The sequence below is a fragment of the Perna viridis genome, chromosome 6 (genome assembly GCF_037379345.1).
Source record: "Perna viridis isolate PV_CMFRI_1.1 ecotype Kerala chromosome 6, ASM3737934v1, whole genome shotgun sequence".
NCBI classification, from domain to species: domain Eukaryota; kingdom Metazoa; phylum Mollusca; class Bivalvia; order Mytilida; family Mytilidae; genus Perna; species Perna viridis.
Window position 1 is genome coordinate 2,655,429 of NC_142450.1, and position 17,352 is coordinate 2,672,780.

At 32.6% G+C, this 17,352-nt stretch overlaps 1 protein-coding gene across 2 annotated transcripts; it reads right to left on the minus strand.

The window, feature by feature from the left end:
- Window positions 1-787: 787 nt before the first annotated feature.
- Window positions 788-7,548, minus strand: LOC148613209 (4-galactosyl-N-acetylglucosaminide 3-alpha-L-fucosyltransferase FUT6-like). 2 transcript variants are annotated; one of them, XM_088586447.1, is made up of 2 exons: window positions 7,411-7,548; window positions 788-2,357 (listed from the first exon to the last, which is right to left on the minus strand). In XM_088586447.1, exons 1-2 carry the CDS (start codon window positions 7,445-7,447, stop codon window positions 1,288-1,290), a joined length of 1,107 nt encoding a protein of 368 aa, XP_088442573.1. In that variant the 5' UTR covers window positions 7,448-7,548; the 3' UTR covers window positions 788-1,287. The 2 variants fall into 2 exon arrangements, with proteins under 2 accessions (XP_088442573.1, XP_088442574.1); XM_088586448.1 differs by lacking the exon at window positions 7,411-7,548 and adding an exon at window positions 7,129-7,174.
- Window positions 7,549-17,352: the final 9,804 nt, after the last annotated feature.

Below are 17,352 nucleotides of genomic sequence, written 5' to 3' on the forward strand. Positions count from 1 at the left end.
TAAATTCTTCAACATTTAAGCTGTTATGTTAAATTAAATTTAATGTTTTTCTTCATATAAAATAAATATTTTAGAACTAATTTCCCAATCCACCCCATTCAAATTCCGCATCCCCCATTCCACATACCCCATTCCTCATTCCCCATTTCCCCATATACCATAGAATATGAAGCTTTCCCATACAAGTACTGTTCGATTTATTGTTTCGTAATACTCCATTAACAATACACAGTAGAATATGCTTTGTTATACAACTATATGAATGAAGTGTTCATATTACAAGTAAGAATATAAACGAAAAAACAAATCCGAGTAATTACTTAGATCGCTAGACAATTCGTCATTATTTTAAAGCTCCTTTTTAAGCATTTCCGTACCTACCGGTGCACCTGGTCCATGCTTCCAGTTTTTTGTTTAGTCCAAGTACTCATTTGTTTTTGTTCTGTGGTATCTTTGCCTGTTTTCCCAGTCTGGTCTTTATCTTTGGATTTCTGCTCAAATTCTTATTCACTTGATTACTCTTTGGTCCATAATTTTGAAGTTAACCCCCTCAGAATCCGGATAAGTAAGTGTTCATTTGTATGAAAGAACATCTTGTGTAATGGCAAAAAGGTTATCAAAACTCTAAATAAATTGTATGTGTTAAATAGGGTTTATATCAAAAGATAAACAAACATACCTTTTTTTTCTTTGTTTTTAAACGTTTTTATCGAACATATGTTAATGACCTTAACTCAAATGACCTGTTAGTGTATGTTTTACAAAATAAGAAAGAAAACTGATAAACTGGTGTTGATTTATAAGAGTTTATTAAATATTTGAATAATGATGTTATGGGACCATCTGCAGCCTGTCCTGTGCTGCGAGGTTTCCTTGTCGTTCATTGAAATGGGAGGCCTTGTGCTAACATTTTCCTCTGGTAGGGATTGCTGTCTTTTTGTCATATTCACCATACCTATTATCGTTATATTGTAACCTCATTTTTATTCCTAGATACATGATGACATTTTTCTAATTAATTAATAATTGTTAGCAACACAACTTGTGTTTCTGTTGATTGGTTAACAATAGCAGGTAGACCATTGTAGATATAATCTTTTACTATCCCGTTTCTCGCTAAAGAACGATAATCCCTGACAATTCTGGTAAGATGTTGAGGCATGATTTTAAAACGAAATATCTCTCACTTTCTTAGCCATTCCGTATGTTCTTTTTACCTCCTCCTATCCCCCCTATGAGATAAACTGCCTATGACAAACTTCCCGCATATTGACATTTCTAGGATTTTTACAGATGAAACAAAGAAGCGCATTTTTCTTGTTTGTAAATACACTTTTTGCCAACTTTAGATAACCGTATACTTCTATGTTGGTATTTAGACGTCTCTCTTAGCAGTTTGCAAATGTAACATAAACCTGGATTTATCAATTGACTTTTGTGAGGGTTTATATACTTGTCTTTTTCTTGGAGATAAGAAATATATTTTTCTTCATCCCTGCCAAGATTCTTTAAGTGTTTCGCTAAATGAACAGCTGACTCAAAGTCAGGCGAATATATATAAGTGCCGTTCGGAAGGTAAAGTTTACTATTTGGAGCACCTCTTACCACTGGTATCATGTCAACATTATCTTTATACAGATCAAAAACCTTTTCTGTCATATAGTCATCACACAAAGCATTTTCAAATGCAAGATAAAACTTGTAAGTGCTTGAATACTGTCGTTTGCATTTTTCTTCACCTTTACATTGAAGATTTCTTCCGCATGATCCAAAAATGTCGACTGAGATAACATTTTGCATTCCTTTGACATATTGTTCACGTTTTGATTCAGTAAAACAATGGCTTACTATCCATAATACATCGTTTGTTGTTTTCCTAAAAATTTCCGAGTAGTTTTTTGTTGGTAATTTTTCTCTTGTTACCATCGCACCATAAGGAGAAAATATGTTTGAACTGTTTCGATATGACATAGTCAGATCAAATTTGTTTTCCCATTTTTGACTTAACCATCCACGTTGGATGCTATTAGGTGCTTCGTATGTAACAAACACCCACTTTTGAGATGATAATACATTTGCAGGAGGATTTACAGGCATAACATTATGGTAGAACATAAGCACATCACTCTTGGTTATTTGTAATGGATCGTCGGTTGTGTAACAATTACCATATTCACAGTTGCTGATTGGTAGAACCTTATTACTGTAATTAACAATTTCGCAATGTCGAAACCACGCAATAAGATATTGAGGTTTGTATAGTCTTAAATAATTGAAAAATCCATGTAAATATTGAGTTACAACCAGAACTATAATGATACTCAAAATTCCAAATTTCAGCACCGTTTTACTTGAAACTGAAAAATGAATAATTACAGTTAATAGCAAGCATAGCTTTTGTTTACATGCATCGATTAAACAAAAGATGAGAGTATAAAAGTACAAAAGGTGTAAATCTAGATCTATATCCTCTTTATATTCTAAATTTCCTAAGTGGTTTTTTAGTCGAAAAAAAGCCTAGTTGTCTATTTAAAAAAATCGTAATCGTATACTTAGCCGAAAGTAATGACTTCAAAATACTTATCCATATTTTGACTTCATAACTTATGAATATGAACATCAACATGAATTGAAAGAAGTTTGAACATGAAAAGATATACTATTGGCATTCTCAACAAATGATAGGGTTTATGCACATGTCAACAAAAGAAATTCTGGATGAACAATGTGTCTTTAATCTCTTTTCTAATGATATACTTTCCTACGTGGGTAGTTTTGGCACCTATGAAATTCTTTACAATATCAGTACAACTACATTTCTAAGCTTCAACACAGAAGGACAGATCAGATACGTCAGAATAGATAAAAAAACGTTACCAAACACTATCAGGATACAAGAAAGTACACCCTGAACAATGAAAACACCATTATAAACTATAATTTCATATCAAACTGAAAATAAAAGGCATCAGAAACAAGGAAAAAACAGACTTATGAACTTTTACACAAATAATCTTAAAAACATATACAAACGCTCAAAATTACTAATAATTACTTTGTTAACGTGAAGTATCAATGTGATTGAAAATATCAAATTAAAGATAACATCGGGAAAAAATGTAAGGCAACCATCACTTTTATTCTGATCTAGAAAATTTTCAAAAACAGAATAATGCCATAATTGCTCATACATCGTTTTTTTTGAATGAACTGAAATGGTTCCTCAATTCTATTCGTATTTTCGTAATCCACAATATGCATATTTTACAACATGTACTGTAGGTTTATCTGAATTGAACTTTTTCGACTTTTCACAACGTACACAACTCAAATGGAAAAAGAATAAAGAAACAAAAACAAAATGAAAACAAAACAACACACACAGAATGCAGGACAAAAAAAAAACCACAAGGCTAAATAAAAAAGACAGTAAATATAAACGTGTCATTGACGTTGAATTCTTTGGGTCGATGGCCCCTATACGAATCGCAGGTATAGGTGTAGTTGTATGTTATACATGTAACATCACAATACTTATGTCTATAACAGTATTGCAATGAAAACATAAATTTACAGTTTTATTTTAAGATATTCCATTGGAACTAATTATTTTTAGGAAAAAAACTCAAAATTTGATGAAAAAAAAACCAATCATTTAATGACAAAGTAAATGATTAAATGAAAAACTCATTGATTTGGGTACAAATACAATGATTTGGGTAATACCCCAGTTTGACGTTTTTAATGTTACAATATATCTGAAACAAATCGAATAATTCTGATAATTTTACATGTACACACTGTATCAGTCCACGTCATATTTGCGGCCAACAATGTAGTTCTTGAATAATTGTGTCGTATTGAATTTGAAACACCACCTTCAATTGTCTTGTCTTATTCCTAGGAATTTTTTTAACTCCATTTGAAGTTCACTATTAAAGTAGTTGACAATTATGGCGGTCTACTTTGATAAAAAAAAATGTCTTACTGTATACTGAGTAAATTGAACACATGATAATCATTAATGGTAATAGCCGTTTACATGACATACTGGGTAAAAATCGTATGTGGTTTAGATTTGTACAAAACCCACATAACGATACGTACGTACTTCTGCCTTTGCTGACATGTGCCTTACCACAATCAAGAAAGGTTGGTTATCAATCTGTCTTCGTGTCGCAATTTTACTATAAGTTTGTTTTTTGGAGAAGTACCATCGCTCCATTACGTATTACATATATATTTTTTGTAATTGGAGTCTTTTAGAGCTTACTTAAAGGTGCGTTTACTCATTTGGAAGGCCTTTTGGTAATCTTGTAAAATATTTTCCACAATATAAATAGAATATGCGCTATTTATTATGTTGCATTTACGTTTTTTTTTCTCAAAATGCGCATTTTTTATAACATCTAAATGATCCTACCTTGGTTGTTCTGAAACGAAAAAGGATATGTTAATGTAAGATAATATCCTAAACAAATTGTAAAAATTAAGGGAAGGAGTACCTACGCGCGGTCCTAATACAGATTCAGATTTAGAAATAGAGTTAATAGGAATATTTTGGGTTTATTTTCGACTCTGGAATAAAAATAAAATTAGTTTTGGTTGGATCTCTTAAGGGCTTACTTGAAGGTGTGTTTAGACGTATTGAAGACCTTTCAGTTTGTAAGCATTTACGTAATAAGTATTATATCATGTTTATAAAGGTAATACGATAGTGCAGTCGTGTTCATGTCTGTTCCTTTTTCTACTGTATGGATAATATAAGACAGAAATATTTGAACTGTAAGACGACGGGAAAAAAGATATTGATATTCGTGAAAAGTATCATATCAACTGGGACTTATTTTCTCCATGATTTTATAGAGCTTCAAGAGGTGAGTTATGTGTTGATAGACCAGTTTTTATGGCTAAAGATACGAAGTTGAAAAGGATTTTACTCCATATTACCCTTGGTGTCACAGGTTAACCTTCTGTCAGAAATTGGGCTGTAAGTGCTTCTAAGGTCAAGGGTTAAATTTGAATTGATTACCATTATGAGGACTTTGTCCTCTATCACTTAATATTAAATTAGATATGTGCCTTCTTTGTCAATTAAATATTTGTTTTAAGTTCATCGTTAAGTTTATAAACATTTAACATGAATACCTTTGTGAAAATGAACCAAAATATATTAACTTTGGGGAAACATTTATTTATACTTGGTTCCCTTGATTACTCTTTCATTAAATGTTTCTTAGTGGGAAGGTTTGGCCACAGGCTTTGACAGCTGATTATTTTCAGCAATAAAAACCTATCGTATCAGGACTAAATGTGACAATCAGTTTTATTATCCTTTATGTCATATCGCTAAATTTTGAATATGACGGTAATATTCTGATCTATAATATTTCTCATAGGAAGATAGTCTTTGTGTCCATTACCCTCTCGTAAAAAGCTAAACTGCTTCCGGTAAATATTAGGTACCGGTTCAATCTTTGACAGGAATCAATATGCACACATTTCCTATCAATAATTGATATATCGAAAACATTGATAACTAAATGAAATCCAGCAGAAGTAATTGTTTAAGTATTCTACTATGAATCTGTACCGATACATTTGGAATTGTATTGTCAAATTAAAACGTAACTGGGGTTAGAACGGAAATCAAAGTGTTAAAAGGAGAACTAATATCATTGTTGTGGAATTTCCATCCACTGAATTTTTTACCTTTTTTTGTTTTTTGTTTTTTGATTTTGTTTTTTGTTGTTGTTCTTAATGCTGCCTCGTAAGGGCATACAATAACAGAACGACAGTTGAATTAAATTACTACATACACGATAACTTAAAAAAGAAACAAAAAACAAAAGCAAAACCAAACAAAACAATAATAAAACAAACAAAACAAACTTATTGACATTTCTGTTTGTGAGTGGGTAAAAAGGGGTTCACATTTATATTTTCCTTACGAATGCAAAGATTAAGGAAGAAAATAAAAAAATATTATTGAAGAAAATAGAGATGATCACCAAGCACACAAAACTGACTGTTAGGGCTTAATTTAAAAAGAAAGTCAATTAACATACATTCAGTATAACAAAGTAAATAGCATACAGCGTAAGGGGGAGAGAGTTTGTTAACCTGAGAAAGAAATATTGTCATCCTCGGCTACGCTTCGAAGTGACAACGATTTTCTCGGGATATCAAATTGCTCTACAACCCTTATCAACATTAATAAATAAGATATGATATCGTGGTTCTCTTTCAAATCATATATTTCTCCAAAAATGAATGAATAGAAAGATTAAGGCGAATATTTTTTCTTAATTCTGTAAGATTTATATAATGCAACTTTCATTCAAATCTTTCTTGCTCGTTAACAATGAACGTATGTAATGTAATTAATGCACTATTTGTACACCATTTTTTTGTTTTAGAAATCCGACAGTAGTTCAACTCTAATTCTTTAACAAACACGGATTGTTTTTACCAGTCGTTTTGGTTCGCTTACTCGAAGTTAGTGGCAAGAAGCACCCGCATATAATATATGCATCAGTTAATAATTTGTCACATCTTGCAAGTATGTCTATGGGCAATTGATAATTTCTATTCCACTTTATCTCGAAAATAACTTATGATAAACCGTAAGTATTGTAAAAACGTTACGTAGCCATAAGCCTTTGCGAGAATCCTTGTAAATTACCCATGAATATTTTTACAGCTTGTTGTAATTGTAGTTTCTTAGGCGTGTATGAATTGAGATACATGCGCGAAATCATCAGATATTTCTCAAGTTGATAAGGGTATGATGTAGCAAACAAAATAAAACAAAAAATCATCTCTGTGTCATATATATATATATATATATATATATATATATATATATATATATATATATATATGGAGTTAAGCATATGAAAGTTTTATTTGGCGTTTTATATATACAATTCTTCAACTGTAACACTAATGTATTGAACGTGAAAGTCAAAACTGCGCAGACATCCCGTTTAGCTTTGTTAATCATTTTAAGTTATATATCAGAAGACATATAACAGAAAAACAACCACCCATATTAATATAAAAACTGTCTCAGCTAATTATTTTTTTAGATTTGAAAATGCAAGCATACAATTATATATTTCATACCTATGATGGCGTTCATAGAGTCGAATACAATCCTCCTCCATCAACCCTCGCCCCCCCCCTCTCCATGCGATGAATTCAAAAACAAGGAGAACATAACATATCATGTTTATTTTTAGCTCTTTTTTAAAAATGATGTTGTTTGTCGCATTCCATATAACCGGAAACTAATGCTAACAACCCAAATCATCATTGTACCAGAACAATGCAGAAATAACACTTGTGTACCCCCTACAAAATTGTAAATTTGGGGTTAAATATGTTATTTAAATTATTCTAACTTACCATTACTTTGATATCTAATCTCAACTACACTGCACATGACAGTTTCACATTGTTTAGATATGCATTACATGGGACTTTTGTGCGACATGTGATTATACATGGAAGTATTTAAATTCCACCTGTATGGAGTGAACTTTACATTCGGTGCGTTACAGGTGATGTGACATCGGGTATAAGGTGATACATATCATTCATGGAACATTTGTGAATACAGTTTTAATTTTTAATAGCCTTGAGGACAATCGGAAATTTAGTGATTGGGAAAAAAAACGGGTTGTTTTTACAAAAGAAGTACAAGACAATGTTAAAGCCAGGCAGGGTGTTATTAGCCTTTTTTAAAAAAAATGTTTTATTGTTGCAATAATAATAAAAAAAATTGTTCATTCAAAATAACAAAAGGTAAATAACTCGTAGATATAATACTAAAACTTGGTTTCTCCATAATGACATAGGAATGAAAAATCTTGTTATTGCCGATTAATGATAAAAACATATTCGGACAATGTCAATATATTAACGCAATTAATTTTCACTTGAAAAAGAAGTTCTGTCAACAACGTAAACATATAAAACCTCCCGCTTTAGATTCACTTTAACTACCTTAATCCTTTATCTCTAATTGTAATGTCATGACCTTCATTATAATTATGAGTGTGTATCAACAAATGTGCATGGAAATCTATCAAGCAATCAACACAGCGTTACGCTAACAAAGTTTCAAACTTCGAAATTCAAAATATGTAAGTTGTATTACCCCCTTAATAGGCATAGAAGAATAATTATTTGCACATCTATATCCTATATCTATCATTCCTGTAAATGTCAACAGTTAATAATGTATTTAGTTCACGAGATTAAACATGTACAAGTAAAACACGATTAAGTTTTAGAGGAAGTTGTGTTGACAAAATATTTGGAAGGAAAAATTAACATATGGAAAGAACGACTAAATTGCCAGATAGATGATTATCATTGATTCTTATTCAGTTCACAATTTTCATTTATTTTCGAAAATACAAAAATGTCCTTTATTCACAGTTTAACCAATATCATAACTGCACGAACTTTTTTTTTGTGTGATAGAGGAAATACTTTTGTTTTTACACGGTATCATTAGATATTAGCGGTCAAAGGGCCGTAACTCTAAATGTCAATTTATTCGGAACCAGTTTTTCTGTCCATATTCCATGCATGGTTATTTTGAATGATCAACAAATTCATAAAATGCGATAAACAATTTAATTTCAAATTTAATTTAATTGTTATAAATATGAAATGACGAAAGGAAAACAAATAACCATTTTTCATACTGATATTTTTCGTTCTGCTCGGTAAGAATCATTAAATATTTTTTTCTTCTGCAGTACCTAAAGTACACTTTTAAAACTTATTGAAACTTAACAATGTGGACAAAATTTGCCATGTTAAATTGGAATTGTTTTTGGATATTGCAAAGCTTATTTCAACTTATGGCATTATCATGATAATTTAACTTGACTGTCTTCAAACTTTATTTGAGTTACATATGTACCATACTATTATATAAGACACGTGTATGCATTTCCACGACAAAAAAAATCACAAGAATGTTTAGAATTTACGGTTTCATTGAAGTACTTGTTCGTCAATTAATCTGACGCCATATATTAAACTATAAATTAAGATGCTTTTCCCATCTCCCCATTCCCCATTTTCCATTGTCCCCATTCCCATTCCCCATTGATAATTCTCCATTCTCCATAGAAAAATTCCTATCCCCCACACAATCCCAATTGTGTATTTCTTATCAAATATTTACATTACTAAATGACATTTTGTGTTTCTAAATTCTTCAACATTTAAGCTGTTGTGTTAAATTAAATCTAATGTTTTTCTTCATATAAAATAAATATTTTAGAACTAATTTCCCAATCCACCCCATTCAAATCCCCCATCCCCCCATTCCACATACCCCATTCCTCATTTCCCATTTCCCCATATACCATAGAATATGAAGCTTTCCCATACAAGTACTGTTCGATTTATTGTTTCGTAATACTCCATCAACAATACACAGTAGAATATGCCTTGTTATACAACTATAGGAATGAAGTGTTCATATTACAAGTAAGAATATAAACGACAAAACAAATCCGAGTTAATACTTAGATCGCTAGAGGAGTTATTCACACGCTCTAGTGACTGAAATCCTTTCAATTTGGGTAACCTCCCTTATCCCAGGTCTACTAACTTAACATCTTGTAAAACTAAACGTAATATTTCTATCGATTTGATGATGTCATTTATATCTTAAACGTTCGAACATGAATGTCAAATATACTTAATGTGTTTCAAAAAATGAAGAAGAAATATGATTCAACCATCAGAATAAGTTTTCATCAGTGAAAATAAGAGTGTCATCCGTCATGTCCGCCGATAATCGTTTTATAAATCATATTTAAACATATCTTTGTGTATTGTTTACCCTACAGTGCACACCTTATTTCCCCTTTTTTATCAAATGGATATGAAATATACAATTATACCCAGAGCATGCTTTTTTGAATTTTAAACGTGTTTAAGCGTCAGCAGCAATTATAAGATTATGTTTCATCTAATTTTTGTCCGTCATATAACAACATTTTAACCAAAACATTTTACAGCTATTCTGCACGCCTATATCTACAAAACTTCACGTAGGTACAATGCAGCGAAGATCATCCTAATATTTCTTCCTACTTGTTGTTTGAATAAAACTTATATGAACTGCATCCAAGATGTCATCTAGAGATATAAACAACATGGGAAATCTGACACACACCATAAGAACATAAAATAAACAAGAAAAACAATGCATACAAAGTAACGAAAAGTAAATGAGCAACTGGAACTCCACTATGGTCTGGGAGCATGTACCGGGTGTAAGGTAATCGTCCTCTGCTTTTGTAGAAACACGCGCCGTAGTTTACAACACCAAATCAATCAATAAATATATTATGTCAAACGGCTGTCTTTTGAATTTATCATTAATATGTATTTGTATATTTAGAACATAATAATTTCAAACTACATATAGCAGGAATGTAATCATAAGTGAAATTGACATCTAGTGGACGCTTCAGTTGTAGTAAGACACCGAGGCAGATATTGTACTGAATGTAAACATCAAAACGTTTTCAGAAATATATATTACAAACAATATGTAATGCAGTTTTTGTGCCGTGCTTCGCTTTATGTTGACTGGTTTAATTTTAGGCCAATATTTTTGTAACTATGGAATATGATTTTACATCATTCCATATAATGGAATTTAAACAAAAATATGAGTATGCATATATCATCAAGATTATTGGTAATGAAAGCTCTAGTGCAACTACTTGAAAATAAATCAGTTCAAAGACGGGTTAACTTCTTTTTCCGACTTTTACACATGATAAGCTAATTGGTTTCTATTCTAGAAACATAATTCATAACTTATAATCATACTTCAATTCAAAATGCCAAACATTTTAGAAAGCTGGCTGCCAAATGCAGAAAATATACATACAAATAAATAAAACTTCGTTAAGGGTCATGCGCACACGATAAGATTGAAGCTCGATTCAACTTAAAGGGTAAATGTAAAGAATAATTAGGGACAAGCACAACAGACGTAGCTGGTGAAATTGGCTTAAGCCATGTATTAACCATGATTATTAGGAACTAACTGGTATTGATTTTCTTATGTCAAAGATGATACCTTTAAGATATCATTAGACGAAAACCGAAAAGATATATTATCTAAGGACACAGAAAGTGACTAATAAATTACCGTCCAGCTGCCTCCATCAGTTGTCATATCACAGTACACTGTCACGCCTTTTCTGTCTGCCTCTGGGAATAGCGTATACACACCACTGGGCCAGGATGGGAATGTTTTATGAAGTGAAGTACAGTCTTTCATATATGGGCATGATTCTGTAATAATAGTTTATGGAATGTTCAGTTTCAGATTCATTTAGATATCAGAATACAGTTTAAGGTTATTTATCTGAAGAATGCTTATTGCAGGCAGGCTTTCCATTCATGTTTATGCATTTATATATAACCACAAAACAACAAGTAAAGAAAAATGTTTATATAATACCTACATTTAAATATTTGTACAATTTAACCACTGACGAATTAAATGAACACCTGATACTTAATTGCAAAAATTCAACACATTAACTTGCGACACAAACAGTTCATGTCATGTAAATGTTTGAAACTGAACTGTGGTATAAAGAATTTTTAAAATGGACATTTCGTCTCTATGGTTTTGTTTACTACCGTTTTATATTGATTTTTGTTAAACTTTTACATCGTTTCTTTTGTTGACTTATATTTTTTTCATACTTACGGTTAATATAATATTTTATATAGTCCAATATCATTTGCACTCGGTTTAGTTTGTGTGACTCTGGAAACAAGAAAATAAATGTAGCAAAAATGTGATGAATACTTGTAGACGAGGAAAGGTAGAACAAAAAATGATCTAGGTTCATTAATTTCTCCATGTTCTTTTTATTCTGTTTTAAACAATGATTCGATATATTCTACCTCAATTTTGCCAAACCTACTCATCGACTGGATTAAATATCGGGATTATAATTGTCCGTCCGAGCGTCCGTTATTCCGTCCATCCGAATTTCGTCGCAATTATCTCAACTCTATGGATAAATTGATTTCAAATCTTACTTTAAATAAATGGGATATACGATGTGCACGACAACGGATGTGCATACTTGCGTTTCGAATTATGATGAGGAATTAAATTGTGAAACACATATAGACACCCAAGGCTTAAGACAGGCTGCAAACCTCACCTGCAACTTATATTTTGACAGTACATACTAACCCTTCTGGAAATATGATGGCACTCCTGTTTCTCTTTTTTTTGTGGGAGTTCATATTGGTAGTTATGTATTCTTTTGTGTTATGTCTTGTTTTCCTTATTTATTTATGTAATTTATTGGGTTCTATACATTGTGCATGCATATCTCTAATGTTTTCCGTTTCCAGGTACATGTATTTGGCTGGTTTTAAGTATTTGAATCGTCCTATCACGAGGCTTCGGTATTTTTTGCCGATACTCAACAACGACAAAATAAATAATGTTGATAATACATCCAGAAAACTGCGTCCAAACCCGAGAAATAACTTTATATTTTCACATATGAAAATAATATGTAACTATGTAATAATTAATGAATGCGCGAAATATAGTGTTCTTTCCTGTGTATGGACGCAGTGTTCTTGCCAAAGATAGGACAAAAAAAGGAAAAAATGCAAAATTGACAGAATTTCTGAAAGATAAAAAAAACCTGACAGACACTTAACGACTGTATCGTATATAAATAAATGACCATACATACATGTACATCTTAAAAATAATGATAAGCGCATACTAAGTGTTTATATTACATTCTTTTGATTACCGCTATAAACTTGGTTCCCTTGATTACTCTTTGAGATTATGTACCGCCATATTGAAGTCTGCGAGCTGTTTGCCTGAATGGCGCATTGAAAGCTTACAGTTTTTAGTTGAGTCCGAGTTGTTCATTTGCTTTTTTTTACTTTGTATGTATAATTTTAGTTACTTTATGTTCTTTGTTTTGTATATCTGTTTTCCATGTCTGGTCTTTGTTCCTTGATTGCATTCTTTTGATTACCGCTATAACATTGGTTCCCTTGATTACTCTTTCACACCACTGGGTCGATACCTCTGGATTTTGTCCCCGAGGGTATCATCAACCCAGTAATACAATTATTAAAATTAATGGTTTTAACAAGAGGAATGAAAGAAAAATTGGCACGGACGTCGCCCAGTATAAAAAGGTCCGAACCTGATAACAGATCGGACACTCTGTGGTCTTGTAAGAACGTGGTGTCCCCAGATGGGAATCTTAGCACATTCACATCTGGAATGGAAAGTGCCCCGACCAATTCAACTAAAAGTACCAAATCACACGTTCAGTCTGCAAACCATATATTCAAGTACAAAAATTCTGACTATTTCAAAATTATCAAACCATGTTCCATCACTTTATATGATATATTTGACTACAACGATGACGAACCGCATTGTACCATATCAGAATGTGGAATTAAAAATTGTAAAACTTGTATTATTCTTAAAACCGACTCTTACTTCTCCAGTTCCCTTACAAACAAAACCTTCCATACAAGAAGTCACGATGACTTAAGTTTATAATCAACTTAATATATGGATTAGAATGCAACCTATGTGGTTTAGTATATGTCGGAAAAACACAAGAACGATTAAACAAAAGAATGTGCGGTCATCGTTCGGGAATTAACACCACCAAATTCCCGACAGTTTATTAACACTTTAATCAACAAGATCATTCAATCCTCTCTATGAAAGTTCGTATTTTAGAAAAAATATCACCCTACGAACAGTCCCATTATAAGTAAAAACTATCGTAGGGGAAGGGAGGAGTGCTGGATACACAGACTAGGTACTGCAATTCCTTACGGATGCAATGCCAACATCAAAAGTATAGGAAACCTTTAAAGCCAACATAACAATAGCATAAATGTGTTGAATATTTTAACAAAAATCCAAGACGGGAAAGGAGTCATGACCATCGCCACTATACGTCACCTAAGTTACATGATGTCTCTATAGATGGTCTCCTTCATTTCATACAAGCACCTCTTGGACTTCATAACATTAGAACCTAACTTTATTCTCTACCTCTCACTCTACTACACTCCCTTTACAAAACAAGTCTTGACACTCCTGTTTCTGACCCCACCTAATCATTATACAGATTTGTTGCCATCATTTTGGATATTGGTTCCCACAGACTCTTTAAACCAGTATGTGTGAAAAGTCAAGATGAAGAAAAACGATCATTTCTTCCACTATCGTTTGTCAACAAATGTATAGATGCAATTAATTTGGCTAACATCCTCCATCACAACAACATCACCAACACAATTTCCCCATATTTCAAAGACAAATCCATACCAATTATATCATATTCCTATACTACACCCATTGCATCCAAAATTTTCAATTATAAAAGGATATTGCAGAGCCTCGAGATTGAGGACTGTTCTTGCAAAAACTCTCCATTCAAACATGGTCCTTCTGGTCACGACGTTACAGGAGATTTAACCATCAACAAAAACGAATCTCTGTGTAATATCCTTTCTAGAGGTCCCAAGTACCGTTAACCACGCTCTATGAATTGGAATTATAACTTTGAAGTCTTATGGATGCCGTCGAGGAATATGCAAGAACATGGATAAAACGAGAACATGAAGACATTGTTTCTCTGCCAGAGTGGTTAAAGGCCGTGAGGTCTTTAATTTTGAAACGAATGAAAGTTTTAAGTAGGTCAATGAGTGCCAAAGCCACATCAGTTTTTAAAGATCCCGATGTAACAAAAACATTGTGTACTATATATGACAAAAATGTTTTCGTACCAGCAGACAACATTGTTTTTGTCTGCAAAACGTTTTACATCAAATGTTTATCAGAGGTAGACGTAGAAAATAAAAGTAGTGATAAGACCTATTCTGCTACCTCACTCTCCAAAGAAGAGATTGTGGAAAACCATAAATCTGTGCTATCCTCTTTTGGTCTCCCTACCAAGGACCATGCTTGTGATTTACTGTCTATGTACTTGATTCTTAAACTCCACAATAATCCATACAAACAACGTTTCATAGCTGGATCTGTAAAATGTACCACCAAACCTCTTTCAAAACTTTAACTTCTATATTCACAACTGTCAAAGAGAGTCTGTAGTCCTACCACAACACTTGTTACTCCCGTTTATCTGAATATAATAGCAGTAAAACCTATGATTTGTCAACACTGTATATTTGTATTCCTCATTCTCAGTTAAAATCCCGACTAAAAACATTGTACATTGTTGTTTTTCTCCGAAAAAGATGGTACACCTAGATACAAATATATAGTTCTTGGTAGAGTTTCCTCGTACTTTGTAAGACATGATTCCGAATGATCTTCCAAATTTACACAGGAAGATGTTTACAAAATGCTGGAATTTTTAATCGACAACATATTTGTCCAGTATGGTGGACGCGTTTTTCAACAAACGGTCGGCATTCCAATGGGAACAAAGTGTGCTCCTTTACTTGCTGACCTATTCCTTCACTCTTATGAGTCTGACTTTATAGCTGATCTGATCCGAAAGAAAGAATATCGTTTGGCTAGATCCTTTAATCTCAGTTTCCTCTATATAGATGATGATTATCGTTAAACAATCCTAATTTCGGAGATTTGATAAATCGCATCTACCCCAAAGAATTGAGATAAAGAATACTACAGACACTGTTCGGTCAGCCTCATATCTTGACCGACACTTAGAAATCGATGGAAAAGGAAAGCTATTTACCAAACTTTACGACAAACTTGATGACTTCCCATTCAGAATTGTCAACTTTCCTTTCATCTATGGCAACATCCCTTCAGCACCTGCGTATGGAGTGTTCATACCACAATTCATACGTTTTGCCAGAGTTTGCCGAAACTACGCCGACTTTTTGTATCGCGCTAGAACTCTAACAAATAGTCTTCTTCTGGAACAGGATTATGCTGCTACAAAGTTGAAGTCGTCACTACAGAAGTTTCATGGTCGTCATCATGAACTCGTGGATCGTTATGGTGTATCCATCTGCACCATGAAAACTGATTTATTCAACGGGTCATACCTCGTTTGTCTACCCCGGACTTGACTTTTTAAGAGCAACTCGGCGGGTGTTTCTAGAAAAGCAGAGGACGCTTACCCTACCGGTGCACCTGGTCCATGCTCCCAGTTCTAGTTGAGTCCGAGTTGCTCATTTGCTTTTTTTACTTTGTATGTATGATTTTAGTTACTTCATGTTCTTTGTTGTGTATGTTTGTTTTCCATGTCTGGTATTTGTACCTGGATTGTATTCGTTTTATTACCGCTAAAACCTTGGTTCCCGTGATTGTTCTTACATACAATGCGGATATAGTTTTTTTGTAGGTATTACCTGGATTGGAACTAGCATGTCAAGTAACTGCTAGTAGGCCTTAGTTTGAACATTTGTGTAATTGTTATTTAGTTTCTTTATTTTCTTTGAAACAAGGGACTCTGACCTTTTTGAACTGATTTATAGATATATTTAATTGTGTTCTTTCATTTCCACAGTGGCTTGATTTTAAAGTGGGTTGTGTGCTCACGCTTAACACTCCTGAATTTCTTGCGCCTTTCCCAAGTTTGGAAGTTTTGGTCTGTATATGTCTTGTTCCATTTTCACCTTTATAGTTTAATTTCATTTTACATTTTTGAGTATACAGGGGCAACTCATTCGCTGTACCAGTGTATAATAGTAGAATGAGGCAAACTGCAGCCTGTCCTATGTTATGAGAACTTCCTTATCGTTCATTGAAGACCAAGGGATGGCATTAAGTTGATTTTCCATTCGATGAGATTGTTGAAATATACACCATACTTATTCTCGTTATATTCCATTTGATGATAACCAGATATTACAAAAAGTTAGTATGCATGTTACTATTGTAATGATACAATTTTGCTTCATTTTCATTTCTTTCATCATTAAACATTTGTCACAATTGCTTTATCGGAAGGAAATCATTTAATTGAACTACTTTTCTATCCTGTTTTGACTGTCCTTTCAATAAACAAAATATCACGATACAGAAAACGATTTACTAAAAACTACAGATACAAATGAATATCAAAGTTGGGTTGCTTCACCAATTCTTTGCACATACACCACATCGTTTAAGGCAATATCAAAAGGTGTCACATTTGGATTGTTGCGCGTTTCCTGTCTGTTATTTTGTCATTTTTCAAAAACGTTAAAAGTAAGAACGTCATTTAGGGACGTTAACGTTAGGAAATAACAAATTTACAACAATTATTGCAATTGATTGATCTTGAAAAATGT

Bases quoted from the DNA above. Each gene is read 5' to 3' on its own strand.
- LOC148613209 (XM_088586447.1), bottom strand. From the start codon at position 7,447: ATGTGCAGTGTAGTTGAGATTAGATATCAAAGTAATG. The intron at 2,358-7,410 runs GTAAGTTAGAAT...TTCATTTTTCAG, and splicing joins GATTAGATATCAAAGTAATG to TTTCAAGTAAAACGGTGCTG.